This window comes from Ambystoma mexicanum, chromosome 14, assembly GCF_040938575.1.
Source record: "Ambystoma mexicanum isolate Mex_15411 chromosome 14, UKY_AmexF1_1, whole genome shotgun sequence".
Classification (NCBI taxonomy): Eukaryota; Metazoa; Chordata; class Amphibia; order Caudata; family Ambystomatidae; genus Ambystoma; species Ambystoma mexicanum.
In genome coordinates, this window is record NC_090940.1 from 301,801,685 (window position 1) to 301,824,149 (window position 22,465).

Below are 22,465 nucleotides of genomic sequence, written 5' to 3' on the forward strand. Positions count from 1 at the left end.
GGCGCAGGCTTCATTGAAGACAATCCGCTATGAACTGCTACATTGCATGCCTCCAAGTAATTCTGCCTTTGACGACGTCAGCTTTATATTCATACAAGAATGAGTAGATGTCACTCAGGACACTGGCACCAACAGGCCCAAGTATAATCATGGCAGATATCATCAACAACCTATGACCTTGCCAGACAGAGGACCACCAACTAGGCCTTTGCATGACTGGCTGCGATTGTATTCATTATGTTTATGTGGTGTGTGGCTGCTACAATGTGTTACAGCCGCACACCGACATTCCAACACGAGCAGACACTAGTACAGTCACTGCCAAAAGGCCTGACCCCACCCCAAGAGAGGGAAGCACCAGAAGTGGGCAGCAAAGCAGCACGTCTCTTTGTATTTATTTCTCTTTTAGAAGCATGTGATATGTAGAGTTGCCACCTATCCGGGTTCAGACCAGACTGACTGTATTTTTAGATCTGTGTCCGGTTGTCCGTTTTACAGACAATAAATACGAATTTTATCTCCCTCTTGGGTCTGCTGCAGGGGCAGCCCCAGGGCGGAGCACCAGAAGCGACCTTTGGGGTTTGAAGATGTGTGTCAACTGGCCAGCCTGTCAATTGCATATGAATTGTGTGGTGTTCTCCTTCGACATGTGGTTTACCACTCCTTTGGCAGATAAGGGCTGCCCAGTGGGCAGCAATTAATGGAAAATGGGTCATGGTGAAAAGTTAACCTTCAGTGACCTTTTCATGTGCAAAATTCCAATAATTTGAGTAGGCCATAGCCGTCCGAACCGGTTACCTTTGTTGTTGTGGCAAAGAATGACCTGACACATGTTGCTGTGGTTGGCAATAAAAAGGCTGTGGTTTTTTATTGCAAACAGTAATATCATAAAAACAAAATGGGTAAATGTATTTATCCAAACAAACACAATAATAAACAACTGTAATCTTTTGGGCACCGGGCCAGTTGCATCCACCTGGCTGTGCCGCCAACGTCTTCCAAGACTTTGTAGGCTCAGTTGGTTACCCTGTTGCTCCTCTCTTCTTCCTTCTGTTAGGGTGGGTGGGTTTTGGGAAAAGACGAAGAGAGTCTTCTGCATGCGCATATGACTGTTGGTACTCAGTGAAGAGTACCAAGGAGAACTGGCTTTTCCTCAGCCACTCCTCCGATTATATTCTCTTTTTGCCTGCCTGAAGGCATGCATAACACTAGTGGCTTCCTGCCCCATGGCCGGCTGATGCCAATGGCCATTCACACCTAGATGTGTGGCCTTAGACCTCCCATCCCGCCTACATCATGGCCCTGATGTTCCCCTTTTGTTTCCTTCCACCCTCCCTGCAGTGTGTCAAGTGTTGTGGGAGGGGGTGCTAGGCAAGGCAGCGCTGGGCTGCCTTCTCCTGTCTGTTGGTTGCATGGGCTGCCCAGCAGCTCTTGTCTGGTGTCCTGTTCCTTAGCCCTGTCCCCCTTCTGATTATTCCCCCGTGCCCTTGAGCTACCTTGGTCCACAAGATCGCGGCACCTGGACATAATCTGAGTAGGCAAGAGCCGACGAACCCGTTACCTTTGTTGTTGTGGCAAAGAATGACCTGAGACATGTTGTTGTGGTTGGCAATAAAAAGGCTGTGTCTTTTAAATTTTTTATTGCAAACAGTAATATCATAAAACAAATTGGGTAAATGTATTTATCCAAACAAACACAATGATAAACAACTGTAATCTTTTGGGCACTGTGCCAGTGACACCCACCTGGCCCGTGCTGCCACACCAGGATGGGTTCTCGGCCATCCATGTTCCCCTAAAATGTTTGCGGTGTTATTTGCACCTCCTTGCTGCTGAATTATCAATTATTTAGTCATGGAATTTTTCCATTCCTTTCACCGATAGGTGGACTCCGTCTGGGTGGAACAGATCAGGGACTGCAAGCGTGATTGCTGTGTGCCGTATAAAGTGAATTCCCCTGGTGATGCAAACTTTTTCTATCCCTCTGTTGAGCTTTTTTCTTGCAATGTCGATTGCTTTGTTTGAATTTGCCCTGCGCCATTTTTTCCTTGGTAGCATGGCTGAATAAAATATGTCTGTGTCTCTCCAATTGTGCGCAATTCCTGCCAATGATGTGCATGTGTCAGCAAGCAGCTTTTTGCTGCCTTGCTCCACCTGATCGTTGCCCCCCAAGTGGATTATTAAAAACTCAGGTGGGTCCCTGAAGGCCACCAGATCTGCTAATCTGTCATGGATTTCCTCCCACTATAAACCCCTGTAGCCCCACCATGATGCGATGGTGTCCCTAAATGCTGGCTTCTCCTTTGTCTCTTCTGACCATCTTCCTGTCCTAAAAATGAATGAATGACCTATAATCGAAGCAGACTTGTGCGGGCGTCACGTTCTGTTGGGAAAAAAACACTGTTACATTAGCTCTGGCCTTATATATCATTTATTACAATCAGATTTCCACCCTCCCATTTTCTCTTTGCCATGCTATTGTGGCTGCCCCTATTCGGACCGAGTGTGCCCCTAATTCGCTGCTGTCCCACTCTGCTCTGCTTATGGTTGTTTTGAGGACTGCTTGAAATTGGTATTGGCTTAGGGCCTTCCCGTTCATGTGTACTTGGAAACATCCTCCTATTTTGGGACAGAGTCTGAGGTACTGGTTTGTTATGCAGACTGGGCAGTGCCCACTGACCTCAATGCAATAAATCTTACATATCCTACTGCCCCCAGTTTTTGCCCTCTCTTTATCCATTGTCATGTACCCTTTTTCTACCGTACTTCTAGCATGCCCAGGCCATCGAAAGCCTTGGTGCTTGAAGCAATGAGTTTGCAGACCCTGAAGGCCCCAAAATACGCCATGGAAAAAGCTGTTTTGAAAAGCTGACCCTCGTACACATCTGTGCACACCGTTTCTAGTAATTTCAACAAGATAACACATTTTTCAAAATGTAATGGGGGTCTCTTATCCTTATGCTTGCCCTCCATTTTTCCCCACCCTTTTAATGCATATGTTATCAGTGTACTTCGGGTTGGGTCTGCATCACCTTGAATCTTTGAAAAGTATGCTACTGCTGCTAGGTGTAACTTTGCCCATTGCTTTTTCATGTTTTGGTCTTAAGACCACCCTAAAAACTGGTTGATATTATTTGTTAACATTTTTATATGCTCTATCTGTGTGACTTTTAGCATCATTTCCAGACGCTTGTTATACTGCCTTGCAGTATTTGTTGCTAGCGCTTTTTTGCCCAGCCCTATCAGGAACCCCGTAGCAGTGTCTGTGCCCCTATTCTGTGGTGGGCTAGTTTTGGCACCTGTGTCTGAGGTGCATATTCTGACATCTTGCTCACCTTTTTCCCCGCCGTTCAGCATTTACTCGTGTGAGCTCGCCATCATCGTGTCAGTATGTCCCAGCATTCCTCAGCTATTTCTGTTATCATGGATTCTGCTTCTGGCTTCAGTTTGCGAAAATTGTCCTACTGAAAGCGAAATAAAGCATCTGCAATGTTATTGTCTGTGCCCGCTAAGTGTTTAGCTCTTACATCAATATTGTTTTTCAGAGTTACTAAGGTCATTGCCCTTAGAATTTTCAACACTGACTGACATGAGGTTGCTCTTCTATTTATGATTCCAACCACTGCCATGTTGTCGGTCCGTGCCGTTAGTTCTGAATTGGCCAAGTGATCCCCTCATACTTGGAGTGCCAGCCATATCGGTATGAGCTCTAGTAAGGTTATGTTCTTGGTCAACCCTTATGTGTGCCAATGTTCTGGCCATGGTCCTGCAAACCAGGCCTTTTCAAAAATAGCTCCAAAGCCTTCGCTTCCCGCCGGATCCGTAAACACAACCTGTTTATTGATGGTGTTCAATGGCATCCGCCATATTCTTTTGCCGTTGAAGTCTTTCAAAAATGTTTCCCATATTTCTAAATCTTTCTTTACATCTTCCCCTAATCTTATGTGTAGATGAGGTTTTTGTATGTCTCTAGTTTTCATTTCCACACTTCTTTCAAACGCTTTTCCCTGTGGTATTATTCTGGCCTTGAAATTTAAACTGCCTGATAATGACTGCAATTCCCTAACGGTACCTTTGTTTTTTGTCTTCAAGGCTGCTATATTCTTAAGTAGCTCATCTCTTTTTGTTGCTGGGATCCTGCATTCCCCCACCCTTGAATGTATTTCTATTCCCTGAAAAATTATGTTTGTATTGAGATGTGTTTTTTTCTCCTCAGCTAAGGGGATGCCCCAGTGTTTTTGCCATAGCTATCATTTTCTCTAGCCCTTGCTCACATTCATGCGTTCCTGATTGACCTACTTGTAAGAGGTCATCTAGGTAATGGGCTGCCTGTGCCCTTGGGCTCTGTTTTACAAAGGCCCATTAAAGAAATGAACTGAACTGTTCAAAAAGTGCACCTGATATAGCGCACCGCGTTGGTAAGCACTTGTCTGTATAAACCACTCACACCTCACTGACATGGCGTGAGGGAATATACAGCTCTGCTCATCATTTGCAATATACAGTAAAGAGGCAGTGGTGGGAAAGAAGCTGGCTAGTGGTCAGTATTTGTTTTTTAGGCAAAGCCAAGCTGCATTTGCTTTGCAGTACATGCATTTTGGAAAAGCTGAACTGCAAGTTCTAGAATGCAAACCACAGCTGAATGAACAACCAGGGCTATGTGGACAGTGTCAGACATGTTATGGTACTTTCTCTATACTTCTTTGAATTTAGTGACCTCCTTTAGTTTCTATCTAACTAACCAATTTCAAGTGAGAGTTACACCACGCGTGGCCTCCAGGCCCACTATAAACTCAAGCCTGATATATGTAGATCTGCATTTCCAGTGAAAAAAATTAAACTTCATTACTCAGACCCTCCATGATTTTTCGGCATGAAATTGAACATTTTACAATGTAAAAAAGCAAATTTAGTGGCAGGAATGTGTATGTGTTGCAGCATTTTTGCTTCACATTTTGTATTGACTCGAGAATGCTAGAGAACTAGCTTGCAACAAAGATGTGGTTGTGAACCTGCAAAAGAGCCAGATTGTTGTTATTTCCAACTTTTTTTTAATAGAGTCCCAGATGTCCCCGGCTTGACTGAACAGTACTTGTTGTGCTCTACTTTTATGGTTCCTTGTAAAAGCCTATTTTATATTAACTTTATTGATCATTATAATGTGTACCCATGCAAATATTTCCCTCTTTGTTCTCCAATCTCCCAAGCACCGACACCACCACTCACCAACACCCCTCATTCAACAATTCTCCATCACACTTACACTCACAATCCATTCACTCTGCCAATCATGCGCATACTTACTTGCTCTGTTACCTGCCAACCCACAAATCACACTCCCTAGTCCCTGCAACACTCCCAATCATGCTCTCAACTCACACATTACGCTCTCCAGTTCCTCCTGCAGCCTACAGTCCTTCATTCTTTCTTACACCTTCTTCATCTGGCAGCTTTTCTGCCAGTCTGTCATTCTCCTCCTCCATACTTTCTCCCAATCTGCAGCTTTCACCCTTCTTCTGGCTCACCACTCACCTACTGGTCCACCCCTTCCCCCTTGCTCCTTTCTGGCCTACACCCCCTTTTTCTGCTTTCTAGCCCACAGCTCCCCCTCAGTACTTTCTCGCCAACACTCGGATTTCAGCTCAGTACTCTCCCGCTGGCTCACTGCTCCCGACCTGGCCCACTGCTCTCCTCATATGATGACTCGTTTTTAATTATTTGTAAAATGCAGATTTTTTTGGGTAAAAAAATTGTCATTTTTACAAAAACTGCTGTTTTGTGTGTTTTTAAAAAACTGCGGATTTTCCGGGTGTGTTTTCAAAACAGCTGATTTTGCCGTCTTTTAAAGGATTGTGAAATTTCTAAAAGCTGGGGGTTTGGCTATGGTGTAAGGGTGCAAGATACTTACCTGCGTTATGGCTATAAAAGCACACACGCATTTTATAACTCCTTTCATTACTTCTCATTCCTCACACTACGGGTTTCGAAAAGGGTGTTCCTCATCACAGCACTTCGAGCCCATACCAATTGTAGTAGGCGCTATACCAATACCACATAACATATCGATAATATTGCTGTATGATATGCTTGACAAGTCCAACAACAGAGATAAAATGGGAAGATTTAATGAAGGCCAGTGTCTCTGAAAGGCCAAGAGGACCTGTGAGAAGTTCAGATGCAATTCATTAAATGGGGCTCAAGCTCTTATCTCACCTGACATAACGAATACGTTTCTGGTGGAAAATATTTTTGGCTGGAATTCATGACGGGCCTCTGCCTCTAAAAGGTTGACAGGGATTGGGAAGAGCCATTTTAATGTTGTATGTACCTAGGCTTTAAATGTTCCTGTGCGTATACAATTAATTTGGTTGGACAATAATGAATGTTTCTTAAACATTGCAAAAACCCTATTCTGTAATTGGGGTACACTTTATAAAATGGTTACAGAGGCACACTTTTCTCCCCATGAGATTCTTTTGGAATGTTGATTTCATGTGTTCATGTGCCCCCTGCAGTAATGTATGTGAAACCTGCATCTAGAGCTCTGCAGCAAGTTCTTAACCACTGAGCTATTCTAAGGATTCACTAGCTTTCAAAGCTTAAACAATTCGATTAGGAATGTCTCTCCCGCTGCTTTTAAAACTAATAACATATTCAAAAATGATATGATCAGGGTCATCTATTGATCTGGGAAAATGGTCAAGTGGGTTAATGCACATCTGGGTAAAATATGAACAGGTGTTATTCGTGCAAGATGCACTGAGCAACAGCCATTCTCATTAAGGGAGATATTGATTGCAATTCAGAGTCTAAAATCTTGTAAAGCAGCAGGGCCGGACGGGATACCATTGTGTATCTTAAAATCCGATCCCCACTTCTGCGCAGCCATTTTATTCACCAAATTTACCAACATACTGCGTTCCAACATTATTCCGGCATCATGACTCAATGCGATAATCATCCCTATATTTAAAATTTAAGGTATTCGCAATCCTTCTGTTGCAACATCTCTAAGTATTTATCCATGAAAATAACATCTATTCTAAGTACCAAATAGGATTTCAAAAAGATATGGGCACCTCCTTGAACGCCACCATAGTTGCCCATATGCTTGCTAAATCTAAGGAAACTAATACAGGACCTATTTACATAGCGGCGTTGGATTTAACGTGTGCTTTCGACACAGTAATTAGAGAACTCCTTTGGACGAATTTACTATCCTTGGGTTTCCCACAGAGGCTGCTGCAATCGATCGCAATGCTCTATTCAAAGACAACCTTTCAAGTTAGAATCACCCAAGCTGGCGCGTTTACTAATCCCATCTCTACCATGACTGGTGTCAAACAAGGGTGCAATCTCACTGCAACCATGTTCAATTTATATATTTGTGATATGGATAAATTATGGCTGGAACCATCGATGTATCCGGTACGACTCGGTGGGCTTAGATTGCATTGGATGTGCTTTGCCGATGACATTGTTCTGCTAGGTAGGACCCCCCCATGGTCTTCAAAACAAGTTAAATAGATTCTATGAATATGCATCTGAACATGATCTCATGGCCAATTCGGACAAATCCAAAATGATCATATTTAACAATAAAAAACTGATTAAATCTTATTATTGGCACATTGCGGGGGTTAGAATCGAGTGTATAGATGCCTTACGTTATCTTGGATACACACTATCTGATTCCAATTCCATCAAATCATGGGCAGTTTAAAAACTAAAGCTCGACCCTTGGCGTCCATGATGAGAGTAATCTTTAGGAAACATTGCAAGTTTTCAATATTACCACAGAGGAGCTAACAATGCTCCCAGAGACCCTTGCAGCGAATGCCGACGTGGTATTTGCGAGTGACATGCGTCAGGAGACCCTTATCCGCAAGAAGGCAATCTGGGCAGAGGTTGCCCTGAAAGTGAGTGCAGTGGGCACCACCACCCGCACTGTCCGGGAGTGCCGAAAGCGGTGGGATGATCTCCGCCTCTGGGTCAGAAGCATCCTGTCTGCGAACCACAACATAGCCACAGCAGGTGGATCTGATCTCGCCGATAAAATTAAAGGTGTGGGAAGAGACCTGCGCCAACATGATTGGAGTAGAATCGATTGAGGGAGTCGGGACCATGGAGCATGGTGTGGCAACTACATCAGATGGAGGTGAGTGTACGCATGAAAGTATGCACTGTGAATGTTCAGGTTCCCTCAAATGTGAGCCCATAATCACCTCATGGATGCGCAAACATCCATACATGCATACAACCCTGGCCATGTCAGTGTCAAACCCAAACACACACACATGCACACATCACCAGAGACAAGTGCCACACACAACCATGCATGGATGAGCCACTCAACTGACACATCACCTGCATCCATTCCAGTGAAGTCCAAATGCTCACAAGAGCATGATTGACGTATTCTGCATGAAGTACATAGAACCGTTACCAATGCCATCCCCCTCTTTGTCCCCGACAGGCTCACATACAGACAGTGAAGATCCTGGCACTGCAACTTAGGCACCCACTGCCACGAAAACACCAAGGCCACAGGACACAGGGAACACCCCCACGACATCAAGGGGCAAAGGGAGAAGAGTCCCCATGTAGAGTGCCAAACATCGGCGGAGCGCCACTGCTAACACACAACTGTCCACACCAGCAACAACTGCCCCACCTTCTGAAGTGAACCCCCCACCACAGATTCCAGCCACGGAGGGCCCACCCTCTGCTGCAACAAGTTAAACAGGCGAGGCAGCAGCCACAGCGCCGCTCTCAGATGTGGAGGACCCAATGGAGTTCCCCATGGAAATTCACACCCCAACCCCCCTAGGAAGCCCAGAGGCAACTCAACAGGAAACACCTGTGTCCAGTGTCCATGGCCAGTCTGGCGAGGACAACATGGGAGGGTTCAGTAGCCAACCGGTGACTTTACCAGATGTCCTGGTAGCAGAGGAAGGTGCAGCAACCACACCACCACAACGCCACAGTGCCCTTGACCTGGCCAGCATCAGGCAGCGCCAAGAGGACATAACTGTGCTGGTTGGGCAGCATGTAGAGGAGGCTGCCCGTCTCAGGGGGGAGATAACAGAGACTGCCAGGCACTCAAGGGAGGCGATTGAGGCCTGTACCAACAGGCTGTGTGGGGAGATTGTCCAACTCAGGCAGGTCCTCACGCGGATAGCGGACGCGATGGACCGCCAGTTCCCACCACCACCACCCGGACAGACAGCCACATCATCATCAGCTAGTTTGCGGCAGACAAGCCCCCTCCGCCGCTCCACGCGCACCACCAGGCGCACGTCAACCCAGCCTTCTAATGCTAGTGGTGGCAATGGGGAATAGGGACTGCAGGCTGCAGGGTGAACCTTCGACGCGTGCATCTGGACAACTACATTGTGCCAGACACATAAGGGACTGTTGTGGGGGGAGGGGGAAGGGTGTTTCGGGACTGTTGTGGGGGGAGCGGAGAAGGGTGTTTCGGGACTGTTGTGGGGGGAGTGGGGAACAGTGTTTCGGGACTGTTGTGGGGGGAGGGGGGAAGGGTGTTTCGGGACTGTTGTGGGGGAGAGGGGAAAGGGTGGTGGGATGGTTGGGGACATGCACTTATGCATCTTTAGATTCCTTAATACACTGGTGATTAATCAAAACACAGGCTTGGACTTCTTCATTGTGTATGTGTACTTTATTGGTGACAGGGTCCATTGTGCGCTTCAACACAGATACCAGTGCGTTTCTACCCATATCCATTGTACAGAGTGAAACCATGTTACTCAGAAAATGTGGTTGATCAGATGCTGTCTCACATTACGTCCCTCTTGGCCATCGCCCCTTGCATGACCTGCATCCCCGTCACCTCCGTCCTCATCACCATCATCATCCTCATCAGGTGGTTGCATTTGAATGTCAGGGGGCAGTGGCGCATTCCGTCTGATTCACATATTGTGCAGCATGACACATGCCATGGTGATCTTGGCCACCTTCTCATGGCTGTACAGGAGAGCGCCACCCGACCTGCTTATGCACCTAAACCGTGTCTTCAAAAGGCCAAATGTCTCCTCAATTACGACATGGGTACGGGTTTGTGCACGATTGTAGTCCTCTTCGTGCCGGTTCTGTGGGTTCCGTACAGGGGTAAGGAGCCACCTCTTCAGGGGATAGCCGGCATCGCCTGTATGGGGGAAGAATGGGGGCCTGTTACTGTTCAACTCTGGAGTGGCATGTAAATGTCACACAAATCAACAATGCATACTGATTGTGATCCACGACTACCAGCATGCATGCAGGCGATCTGTGTGACTGCAATGTGCAAAGGTGTACTTGACCCTGCAAGTGGACATGCCAGAATCATGCCTCCAACAGCAATTGACATGTCCTGGGTGAGGCAAGGTCTTAGGTGTCCCTGAGCCCAGGCATATTTGGTACCACACTGCTAGTGTACTGCCATTCCGACATTGATGTTGCTATGCTATGTAGCATCACTTCACTGGTGCTATAGGTGTGTGGTTCAATGCTATGGCTAGAGGTGATCCCTTTGCATGCATTCAAGGGCACGTTTCTGTATCGATGTTGTGCTGCGCTGATACTGTATTATCATCTTGACGCCATGTTGCTGAATAGTGCATTATGTGGTGTGGCATAATGTGCAATGTGGATGTGGATGGATGTGTAATATTCGTAGACCTGGATTGTTCTCTATGTTGTGTAGCTTATAATTGCATGCAGGTTCTTCTCAAGTACATTGCGGCCTTCCCTGATGGACATTGGCGTACATCTGTATGTCCATTTGTCCTACGGACGACAAGCTACACCCAGTTGGAGTATGTATCTCTCCCCCCCAATCACACCCAGTTGTAGTATGCATATCTCCCCCCCCCAATCACACCCAGTTGGAGTATGTATCTCTCCCCCCCAATCACACCCAGTCGGAGTATGTATCCCCCCCCAATCACACCCAGTTGGAGTATATATCTCCCCCCCCAATCACACCCACTTGGAGTATGTATCTCTCCCCCCCAATCACACCCAGTTGGAGTATGTATCTCCCCACCCCCAATCACACCCAGTTGGAGTATGTATCTCTCCCCCCCAATCACACCCAGTTGGAGTATGTATCTCTCCCCCCCCCAATCACACTGCCATGTGCTTGCCCTGCTACTCACCAAGTAGCCACGAACGTAGTCCGGCTTGTCGCTCCATGTAGCCTGGTGTGGTTGAGTTCCGCAGGACCATGGAATCATGGGTTGATTCGGGAAATCGGGCACAACAATGAGTGATTATCTTGTTAGCGTCACATACCATTTGGACATTGATGGAGTGGAATTGCTTCCTGTTTCGGTAGACTACTTCATTGTGATGTGGGACCACCAATTCCACATGGGTACAGTCGATGGCCCCAATGGAACTTGGTATGCCTGCCAGTGAATAGAAGCCAACTTTGTTGTTTGCGATCTCCTGGGCAGTCCGTGGCATGAATATGTGTCCAGGTGCATGCTTCAGGAGGGCATCGAGTACCTGGTTCAGCGTGCGTGAGAATACTGGTTGTGAGATGCCATGCATTTGCCCCTCTGTATGATGGTAGGTGCCTGTGGCCAGTAAGTGGAGCACAGTCACCACCTTGAGTAGAGGGGGGATGGCAGTTTAGATGTCTATGAGGCTGACAATGTCGTCATGTATCTTGTCCACAATGCTGGTGATGGTATCCCGGGTCCAGACGGTACAGGGTGTGTATCTGCTCAGGGGTTAGGTTAAATGGACTGGCTCTGATCCTGGGGATTGGTGGCTGCCTCTGTGGTATGACTAGGAGCTCTGGTGATGCTTGCTGCACCTGTCTTGCCCTCCTCCTCCTCCTGCGTATCCTCTGTTCTGCCTGTTGTTGTTGGTGCTGCACTGCAATCATGTCCTCCAGCCCATGTAATGCTGCTAGTATTGGAACCATCTTGGTGTAGGAAGGGGTGTGGTGTGCTCCTTTTGTGCTGCCACAGTGTCCATTGCCTCCACCTGTGCTGATTGTGTCCACCTGTGGCAGGTGGGAACACTGCTCAGTTCTATTAACGGGTGGTTCGCGATGCCGGTATTAGCGCCATGGCGGTAAGGGGTTTTGGGGGCTTTACCATGCTGCTATTAGCATGTCTGCTTGGCTTGTGATGCTGTGCTATTAGCGGCATGACGTTATTTACGGGATGAAGGGTCGTGCGCACGCAGACTAGCCGCTATTAGTGGCACCGTACTTAGCGGTGCCGCTAATAGCGGTGAGCCGGGTCGTAATTGGCATGGGGATTTAACGATACCGGTATTCCCTTACCGGTAACGTTAAATCCCTAACACACAACGTGTAATGAGGCCCTAGGTCTGGCAGCATCAGTACCAAATTCTATAGTTTGGCATGAATTAGGTCTCGCTTCATTAGGGGCAAGATGGACATGGCGTAAGTTAACAATATATGCCAAAATACTGACTCCGCCCCGTAACTCCCTCTTTCAAGATCTCAATGAACTCAAGAGGGATGGTAATCTCCCCATCGATGGTAAAATTTGTAGACCAAATGAACAAAATATTGGCTAATGAAGGCTCGTCTATCGAGGATCTTACGTTGGGCCTACCAAAGGTTGTGTAACCTGTATGAGCTAGATTGGATCATCACAATAGAATCAAATAAAATAAATCTTATAAAACCTGTGTGGAGTATGCATTGTTTTCAAGAAAGAGAGAGTTGCGTTCCCCTTATATAATCAAATGTCTGTGTGATAAAGTTAGATTGGCATATCTGAGGTTTAAGTTCAACCAATTCCACACTCTTGAATGTACCAAAAACTGGAAACATTGTTCATCGGATAGTATTGAGACAAATTGTCGCTTTTCTGCAAGAGAAACGCAGTTTGAAACACTAAAACACCTGGTGGTCTATTGTCCATACTTTGAAGCCAATAGATGTATACTTCTGGGTGTTTACTATGCTCAGGCAACTGATAATGCACAAATAACCTTTTGGGAAAGATGTCTATGGGGTGATAGCATCTGTCTAATAGTGGCATTAGCAAGACTGCTTAACAAAATAGATGAAGAATTACAAAAATCTAATGAAGTCATTGGGAAGTAATGCGCATTCATTAGCACTAGACCATCAGCCGTATACAGTGATGTTTGAAAGAATTATGAATTTTGGCATTGAATGAGATCTTGTTTTAATGAATCAAAATGAATCAGTATTAGGTGTTACTAATGTGTGATCTCTCATAGCTTCTCCTTGTGGTAGCACATTATCAGTAGGTATAGTGAACTGTTGCACCTATTGAAAGTAGGCATATATGCCCAGGTGGGGCAATTGGATAAGGAACTGGTTTTATAGTTAACTTAATTTTCATGAGGACTTATGTGTATACATTTTTACTTTGTTATTGAAATCAAGTGGTGAAATTGAAAAAGTGTTTATGTTTTTCTATTCATATGTTGTAAAAGTTTGTTTTTGTTATCAAACTAAATACAATAAAAAAGAAATAAAAAAAATATGACTAGCTTGACAGTCACTGGATCCAAATTTTGTCAGAACCAGTACAGCTTTTTATCTTTTATAGCTAAAAAAAATGCATTGTATATAATTCAATGAAATCCCATTTCAGCCTTACGTAATTATTTATTTGAATGCTATTTTTTTTAAAAGAATATAAGTACACTAAAAAAATAATTAAATCATGATTTTTAAAAAAAATAATTTTATTGGTTTTTACAAACCTTTAAAATAAGTACAACATGTACACACGCATATTAACATATATCATATCACAAACTCCAACAAAGCATCCATTTCCATGACTTCCACATCTAACATCAACATATGTTATTTCATCCAATGTTACTGTTTGCGAGGAATATTCCTTCTGTTGGTGTAAAACGTATTTCAATTATTTCCAACAACCGTGTTAATGGAAGTATTAGATTTAAATCAGTCACCTGAAACATCAACTTCCACCAGTCGTCTGCACACAAGGATGGATGGTTTAGGCTCCAGGGACCCAGGTGAATTGTCCTCTCAGATCTTAGTTTAGTACAAAATAGCACTAAATGTTTAAGTGATTCGTTTTTGCTAGAACACAACCTACATTCAGGTGTCAGATGATCATAACCCTTCCATAGGCGAAGCCGATCAACGGTTTTAAACATATTCAGTCTGAACAACATGAAAAGTCTGCGTGCCTGCGGATTGGGAAATAATGCCACGTAGTTCTGAAGAGTGTTAAAGGCACGTGCCTCTAATGGAACATCACTCATTCGACTAGCGGCCGATCTCTCCACACAAGTTTCATCCCAATCTGTATGCCAGATCTTAAGCTTGGCTGCATCCGGATTCTCATGAAGCATGTCAACTTTGATGTCATATTTTTTTACGATTGCCTCACATCTGTTTGTCCACATGTTGACAATTTTGGAGTTAACGGGAAAGACGTTGTGAAAGATATCGAATTGTGGGATCTGCGCACGAATGCAGGTCTTTCGATAAAGATTCAACAGACTCCAACATATTCTTGCCTGCATCGATATTAGTGCCAGCTCATATCTTATACAAGACGTCTTCACACCCCTAGGGAGGGTTAGTACCTTGGTCCAAAAGCTATTTTCTAAAGAGGCCCAGGTCTCATAAGGACAACCAACGGCATTTTCTGCCCCATTTGTCACAACCGGGATGACCTTCTGTTGATAAAAAGACAAGACGGGTCGTAATGAAAATTTACCAAATTTCTTATGGATTATCAATGCCTGGCTTGCTAGTTGATTACATTTCCTTTTAGTTTCCGCAAGCCAGGGCCCGTCATTTATGGCAGAGCTTATTGTCATCCCAAGATATTTGACATTTTGAGAGATCTGAAGCGTTTCTTGTCCTAGGGACCATTTTAAATCATGATTTTGTCCTATTCTGTTGTTCTAGTGATCAACTCTATAAAAGGGGCTTCCGGGGGGGGCTTCAAGTCCGGTTTTTGCTTCAGGGCAATGGTGACAACCTTAGTGATACGGTTTAATGATGGTGACCACAGACATCACCACGATAAAACGCAGGCAGGCAAACATAATAAGCAATATTTGTAGTTCTGAAATGCTTTAGTAGACATGCTCTCATTTTTATTTTTTTCCATTACCATTAAGTTCTCTGTGACTAGACCATTGAAATTCATCACTTTTCTCTTTTTGACAGTTACATATGTGTGTCTACGTTTTTTTTTTATAGATTTTAAGGGTTCTTTTTACTTTGATCATATTGGAGACATATGAGAAATGTTTTTCTATTTAGCAATGTTCAGGTTGACTTGTAAAAGGTTAATTATAACCAAATACAATAAACAAATATATATATATATATATATATATATCTAGTTCTCGATGTGATCCGATGTGAACCCCTGCCCCGCCCTTTAATAGTTATCACTTTTCCTGGTGCTCATAATGTAGAGCTCATTAAATATGCACAGAGGGGCTAGAACAGGCATGCGGAACAGCAGCAAATGCCTTATTGGGTTTGGGGTTGTATTGGAGTATTACTTTTATTGTTGGAGATATAAAAGAAGAGGGTGTGGGGGAAAATGAATACAAGAAGGGAGTAAACTAATATGGGACGGTGTGAAGCTAATATGGGACCATAATACTTTTTTTTAAAATATTACCACACTACACAAAAATAGTACAAAAGTGTCATCACAGCTCGAGCCATTTCCAATGAATGAAAGTGAAAATGTAATTTATGTATATGACAACTCCTGTTCCACTCCAGCAATGTTTACAATACCACTGAGTAACCTGTATGCAACCAGATATCCTACTTCAGATGTAAATGGTGAATATACTCTATCCCCTACTGACATACCAGAAGCATTTCTGAACACTCAATACTGGAAGCTTAATAATGACACAAAGGCAACACCTGATGTGGGTCTCTTTCCCCATTTATCACTCATATGCTTTCAGTGCACACAAAACTCACAGTGTCGATAGTAGAAGGTACAAACGATCACTAACTAAGTTAGTACGCAGGCAGAAGCAGCAAATAAAAAAACAAAATATGACGCATACCACAGGTTGGGATTGGATGAGGTGGAGGATCTTCTTCCCCCGGACCAGTCTAACAAGTGGTACTCTGATATGAGCACCACAGGGAGACAGGCCTCAAACGGTAGTTGCTATGTGTGTTCACTGATACCTAATGCGTAGGGGACGCCTAAGGTTTTGGTGCCACAAGAATCCCCCTTAGTGGAAGCCCAGTGTCTTGTTCATCTCACACTATGTAGGATAAGGAGCACTTTCCAGGCACACACAGTAAACCTACAATTGTTTCTTCCTGATGAAAAGCTGTGCAAAAAGAAGCCTCAACGAACAACATGCTTTAAAGAGCCATTCTTTACAATAAAAGGGGACAATGTTCACAATGTTCGCTGAAAACAAATGGCAAGACGCAACAGTGATGATGTGTAAGGCAGAGGCGTTACGTGGCTTATCAGACAAAAGATTGTAATGGATGCAAGACACGTTGCCATATCTTGGCACAACACACCACAAAACTAACATGGGTCACAGCTCTCAAAAAACCGATCAAGATCCGGCATGAAGAAAATTACAAACTGTGTTTCCAGGGGGAGAAAGAGAACCCATGTGCTCCAACACACGATGCAACAGAACTCTCGTAATATCTGACATGCGAAAAGGAACAGCTGCATTGATGGACCACTACTGGGTGTGCGGCAAACAGGTATACTTGCACCTCCCGTTATCATGGAGGGGCCACTGTGCTCTGGCAATGCTGCACTCTGCACTGCTGGTGATTCCGGATGACCACATCAGGGGAAAGGGGGTGCCCAATCCAAGGTGGCCGACACCCAAACCTGCAAGAGAAGAGCCCCTCATCTATGACGTGCTATCAGAAGATAAGATGCAAGATCAAGTATCCCGCAGGAAGAGAGCATCCAATTACCTCTCAAAAGACTCTTCAAACCTCTTGGCGCAAATACCTGATCAGTATAAGCTATTCAACTCAGCAGAGACATGTTTTGCATCACTTATTCCAAGCATCCAGGCACGAGCAAACGCCAAGTGGCTTCAAATTGTGAGCTGGGAACTGATCCAGCTGGCCAACGACACAGAAGAAGGATTCAATGTGATAAAGGTAGAACTAAGAACACTAAGACTGATGACAATGCAAAATCGTTATGTGCTCGACCTGTTCATGGCTATGGAAGGCAGTGTTTGCCGAAAAATCGGGAGTGCATGTTGCACTTTTGTGCCTTATACAGATGCTGAAAATGGAACACTTTTGCATGTGATATCAGCAGTGCATGAACTCAGAGTGCCGATGAAAGAAGAAGGTGGCATTGAAGCAAGTGACATGTTCAGTGCAGCATTCGACTGGGTACCCTTGTGGCTCTGGACTGCATTGAAGTTACTGGTTCCTATTATTGTCTTCCTCCTGCTGATCTTCTGTGTGTGCCAACTGGGAGTACGATGTTGTGCAGAGGCAATTCCTAACAGAGCAATGATGATGGTGACTGTGGGTAATCCAAAGAGAAACAGGAAAATGCCTCATGGTACTTTAGATGCCCAAGTACAAACAGGGGAAAGTGATGAACCTAAATATCGCATGGTGGCCGTTTACAATACAGGGGATATAGTAGATACTTTATGGCACACAACCATCAAACAGCCCCGAGATTTGGAGAACTATAAGGATGTGTGGGTTGACCCGGAGGGGGATGGAGGGTGCATTTATATGGCGTGTTCTCCTGGGGAATATGCACGGCATGGGGAAAGTTTAAGAAGCGTTTGCTGTGCATGGATGCCAATAAAGGGTACGCCTGCATGGGATGAAGCAGTAAAAAGGGCAGAGGAATGTAGAAGTGCTAGAGGAGGGTATTTGTTACTTTAGGAGTAACGAAAGAAGGGAGTGTTGGGAGGGAGATGGTCTATTCCGCCCCTCTCACCACTCCCACATGCACGGATCTCACTTGTGCAGAAGGTGGGAGACGCCCCCTCTTCCGCCCAACTGTAATCTGTGTTAATTACTTAATAGTTACTAACAAGGAAATCATGCAATTGGGCTTTACTAACGCACGAAGACCGCATTTTAGGTAACTCACCAGACTCCATCTTTTACTAGGCCTAAAAATGAAAAGCCTGTCTCTCCCTTGGTCCCACGCTGCACACCGCCAGCCCAGGGCCCCACCGCACTGACTCCTGCTAGCTTCGCACAGACCTTGTTCTCACGGAAGTTCAGCGATTCATTGTTGCAACCTTTAGTGCCGTCCTAGAACAGATGAGCTCACTGCACTGTGTGAGACCAGAACAGGCCCTTGCCTAAGTGCCCATTCATCGCCACTAACCTGCGTGTGCCCCTTTTGACCCCCACCCTGCTAAAATGTGAACTACCAGGCCCCTGCCCCTCTTTTCTTTGATACAGATACACATCTGGCCCCCTGTAATGACCCAACGAAGACACCCTCGAGAGCCCCGACCCCAGACACACATATATTTCCTTCTAACCATAACACTTGTCTATTCGTACCATGAAGCGTTAGGTAGATCAAAACCTCCAAGGTGGGCACATGGGACTGGGATTCTAGGTTCATGGGTACCGGGGTGCAGAGGATACAATGCCTGTCTATAACTTGTGTATGAACTCTGGAAAGCACCCACATTCCTACCTGACTTTACGAGTGTAATTTGTCTCATGCTCTCAAATACTGTTTTTGCAAGATCTGCTAGTCAGGGAAAGTGTCTTTTTGCTGGCCTGACCTTCACCTCACAAAGATGAGCCCAGCTGACCCACTTGCTGCAGGAGTGACATCTAAGCACCCACCAATCCATGTGGTCAACGCGTATGGATCCATACTGCGCCGATGATTTGATCCAATCGAGTTGCGGGATTGTATACTGTAATGTGATGTCATTTATGACGCTCGATGTCTATATAATGTGCTGCTCATGTATTTGTTGGCAGATCGCTCTCCGGGCAGCAGAGTTCTCTGCGTGCACAATTTATGTTATATAAACTTTGTCTCATTCCCTACTGTGGTGTGTCCATTATTCTGATTTGGGGATATTGTGTCGGGAGTGGGCACCTTCAGTACCTAGGCTTTAAACTTTCCTGTGCGTATACAATTAATTTGGTTGGACAATAATGGAATGTTTCTTAAACATTGCAAACACCCTATTCTGTAATTGGTGTGCACTTTATAAAATGGTTACAGAGGCACACTTTTCTCCCCATGAGATTCTTTTGGAATGTTGACTTCATGTGTTCATGTGCCCCCTGCAGTAATGCATGTGTAACCCGCATCTAGAGCTCTGCAGCAAGTTCTTAACCACTGAACTATTCCAAGGATTCACTAGCTTTCAAAGCTTAAACAATTTGATTAGGAATGTCTCTGCCACTGCTTTTAAAACTAATAACATTTTCAAAAATGATATGATCAGAGTCATCTATTGATCTGGGGAAATGGTCAAGTGGGTTAATGCATATCTGGGTGAAATATGAACAGCTTGACAGTCACTGGACCCATATTTTGGAAGAACCAGTTCAGCTTATCTTTTATAGCTAAAAAAATATATTGTATATATAATTCAATGCAATTTCAGCCATACGCGATTATTTATTTGAATGCCATGTTTTTTAAAAAAGAATATAAGTACACTAAAAAAGTAGATGAAATCATGATTTTGTCCTATTCTCTTGTGCTGGCGTTCAACTCTATGAAAGGATTGGGCAGCTTCAATTCCGGTTTTTGCTTCAAACAATGGTGGCAACCCTGGTGATATGGTTTAATGATGGCGACCACAGACATCACTGCGACATAACGCAGGCAGGCAAACACAATAAGCAATATATGTAGTTCTCGATGTGAGCCCCTGCCCCGCTTTTAATAGTTATTACTTTTCCTGGCGTGTGTACCCGCTGGCTGCTGCTCTTAATGTAGTAGAGCTCATTAAATATGCACAGAGGGGCTAGAACGGACATGTGGAACAACGGCAGAGGCGTTGGGACGCCGCAGGCCGCAGCTGTAGGAATGGCCACCTCTCGCCTCGAAAACAGAATTATAAATGCAACACGTACACACAACTGCGAGCAAAGTGCAGGCACTGGCTGCCAAGCGGAGCCCTCTCTCTGCTCCGGCTGCACACCCGCGATGGGGGGGAGGAGAGCGTGAGACGCAGTCAACAATTGCATAACGCCAGCCTTTCTCCGAAAGGCCCCGCGTTTCTGTGTTCCCCGGCACCGGCCGGAGAGAGCGCCCGCCGGAGATGAGGAGACGCGGCAGGCCTCGGAGAGGGCCGCCCGGCCTGGGCGTGATTCTGGGGGCTCTGCTGCTCGCCTGTGCGGGCCTGGCCGGCGCTCACCCGCAGTGCCTTGACTTCAAGCCCCCTTTCCGGCCCTCGCCGGGGCTGGCGCTCTGCGTGCAGTACGGCGAGTTCGGCTGCTGCGAGGCGGCGCGGGACAGCGAGCTGATGGGCCGCTACTACCAGGTGCTAGGCCGCCTGGCGCCGGCCCTGCACTCTGCCTGCGCCTCCTACGTGCAGGACATCTTGTGCCAGGTGAGTGTTCTCAGCGCGGCACGGCGCGGCATGGGGGAAGCAGGACACGGGGTGGGAGCGTTTACCCCTTCAGCGGGTGAGCGCGCTTACTGGCACGGCAACCAGTTGCTTCAACAAGTGCCGACGTTTAGGTGGCAAGACGAGGCACTCGCAGGCGCCTTTGAAGTTGTAGTGAGTACTCACTCAAACAGCACTATATGAGGCGACAATGCACCGAGAGGTGCGGAGTTCATCAGTCTGCTGACTGCATTGAAGGGGTTTAAAAAGCAGTACTTTGGTCAGCAAGTAACCTAAGCTTGAATGGGACCAGCTCGAGCAGTTTGATAACGGGACCCAATTTAGAATTCTTAAAATATTACCTATCACGCATCCTCTGTGAAAGTCTATGTTCACAAGCAGCCCACTTTCATCACCTCACTGTTTCTCTCGCAAGCACTTCATTCTCAATCAGGCCCCTCTGCACGACCAGTCCATGCTACAGACAGTGAACATTAACTAGAATTTTATTCACTGTATATCATATGTTTAAATGGTACTTGCTGCCCTTGTTCCCAGCCTCATTGTAGATATCAGCTATATTAAAGGTAGACAATTATCAACCAAACACAAAATGGAAAAATGAGTTACCAATTAGTGCTCAGCAATATACACCCAAGGCTGAACAATTTGTCCTACACGTGAACATGAGTTGTGCAGATGTGGATAAGTAGCCACGTGTCTCTTTGCAGTGAGTGTACAAAGGAAGTGCTGCAGGAATAGCGACATTTTTTTTTTTTAGCTATGCCTTTGTGATGGGATCAGACTGGGGTAGAAAATTAGCTCGGGCACAAATGGAAAAAGCGGCCCGCAGTCACAAATGGCAATTCATTCCTTTTGTGACAGCATGGCTGAGTAGTACCCAGTGGGGTGTGTCTGTTTGTGGAGGGAGGGGGTAGGTGGGGTATCAGGGTTGTAAAGTGTGTTGCAAACTGTGCATTTTAAAGAGTGTTGGAAAGTTGGTGAAAACTACCAGCTGCACAGTGAAATGACTCTTAAAACTGCCCCGCTTTGGCCAAAAAAAGTGTCCCACACTAGGATGTTGTGCCTGCTCTTCGGGCATTGCCCCCTAGGCCAGTCCGAGCCTGCAATGTGATTGTGTTGTGTTTCCTCTGTTGAGGCAGCCCTTGGGTTGAAGGAGAAAGAAGGAGGGCTAGTGATTGCATGAAGCTAGGCAGTCCTGGATCAGCGAGCGACCTGCCGAGAGTCTTTGGCGGTACAGTGGGCCAACGACCTGCTGTTGAGGTTAATATATAATCCGCCCCTGAATGGGTCTATTTACTCAAGTCACTTGCGCCCCTCTTCAAACACTGAGTTGTCCTGCAAGGATGCAAGCTAGCTGACCCTTTGACGCTGATACTTAACCACTGAACTATGTCACAAACCAAAGACTGTAAAAGAAGATAACATCTGCTGCAGTAGCTCTGAGCCAAAACGGTACTATTACTGGCAGCGAGAGATGCCAGTGGTTGGAACTTTTTAGGAGACTTTATACCTAAAAAGTTCCAACCACTGGCACCTCTCGTTGCCAGTAATAGTACCGTTTTGGTTAATATAATGCAAGAAAACAAAGTTTATGAGTCGGGATAACTGGGATTCCGGATAGTGCACACGTTCTGCTGTTTTTCTGGCGGAAACAGCCGAAACACTGACCTTTGTTTATCCGTCATATTTGTTTTTCTCACCCAATTCATATCTTCACCTACTTTTTCTAGCAATAACTTTTTTCGTTTTTATTTGTGCCACCAGAGTAGTATTGGTATGTAGGTCTACCATTGCCTACAAAAAGCCAAATACCTTTTTGCGTTAAAAAAGGTGAAATACAATTTGAGTTCTGCACGCTTATTGTTAAAATCCAGCTTCAATG

The 22,465-nt window shown here is 45.4% G+C and overlaps 1 protein-coding gene across 1 annotated transcript in view; it reads left to right on the plus strand.

Moving 5' to 3' along the window:
* The first annotated feature begins 20,153 nt into the window (after positions 1-20,153).
* HHIPL1 (HHIP like 1) overlaps positions 20,154-22,465 on the plus strand; it is a 472,587-nt gene continuing 470,275 nt past the window's right edge. Inside the window, exon 1 of the mRNA XM_069637428.1 lies at positions 20,154-20,562. Coding sequence (XP_069493529.1) covers positions 20,272-20,562 — 291 coding nt within the window. The 5' untranslated portion in view covers positions 20,154-20,271. The remainder of the gene's footprint in view (positions 20,563-22,465) is intronic.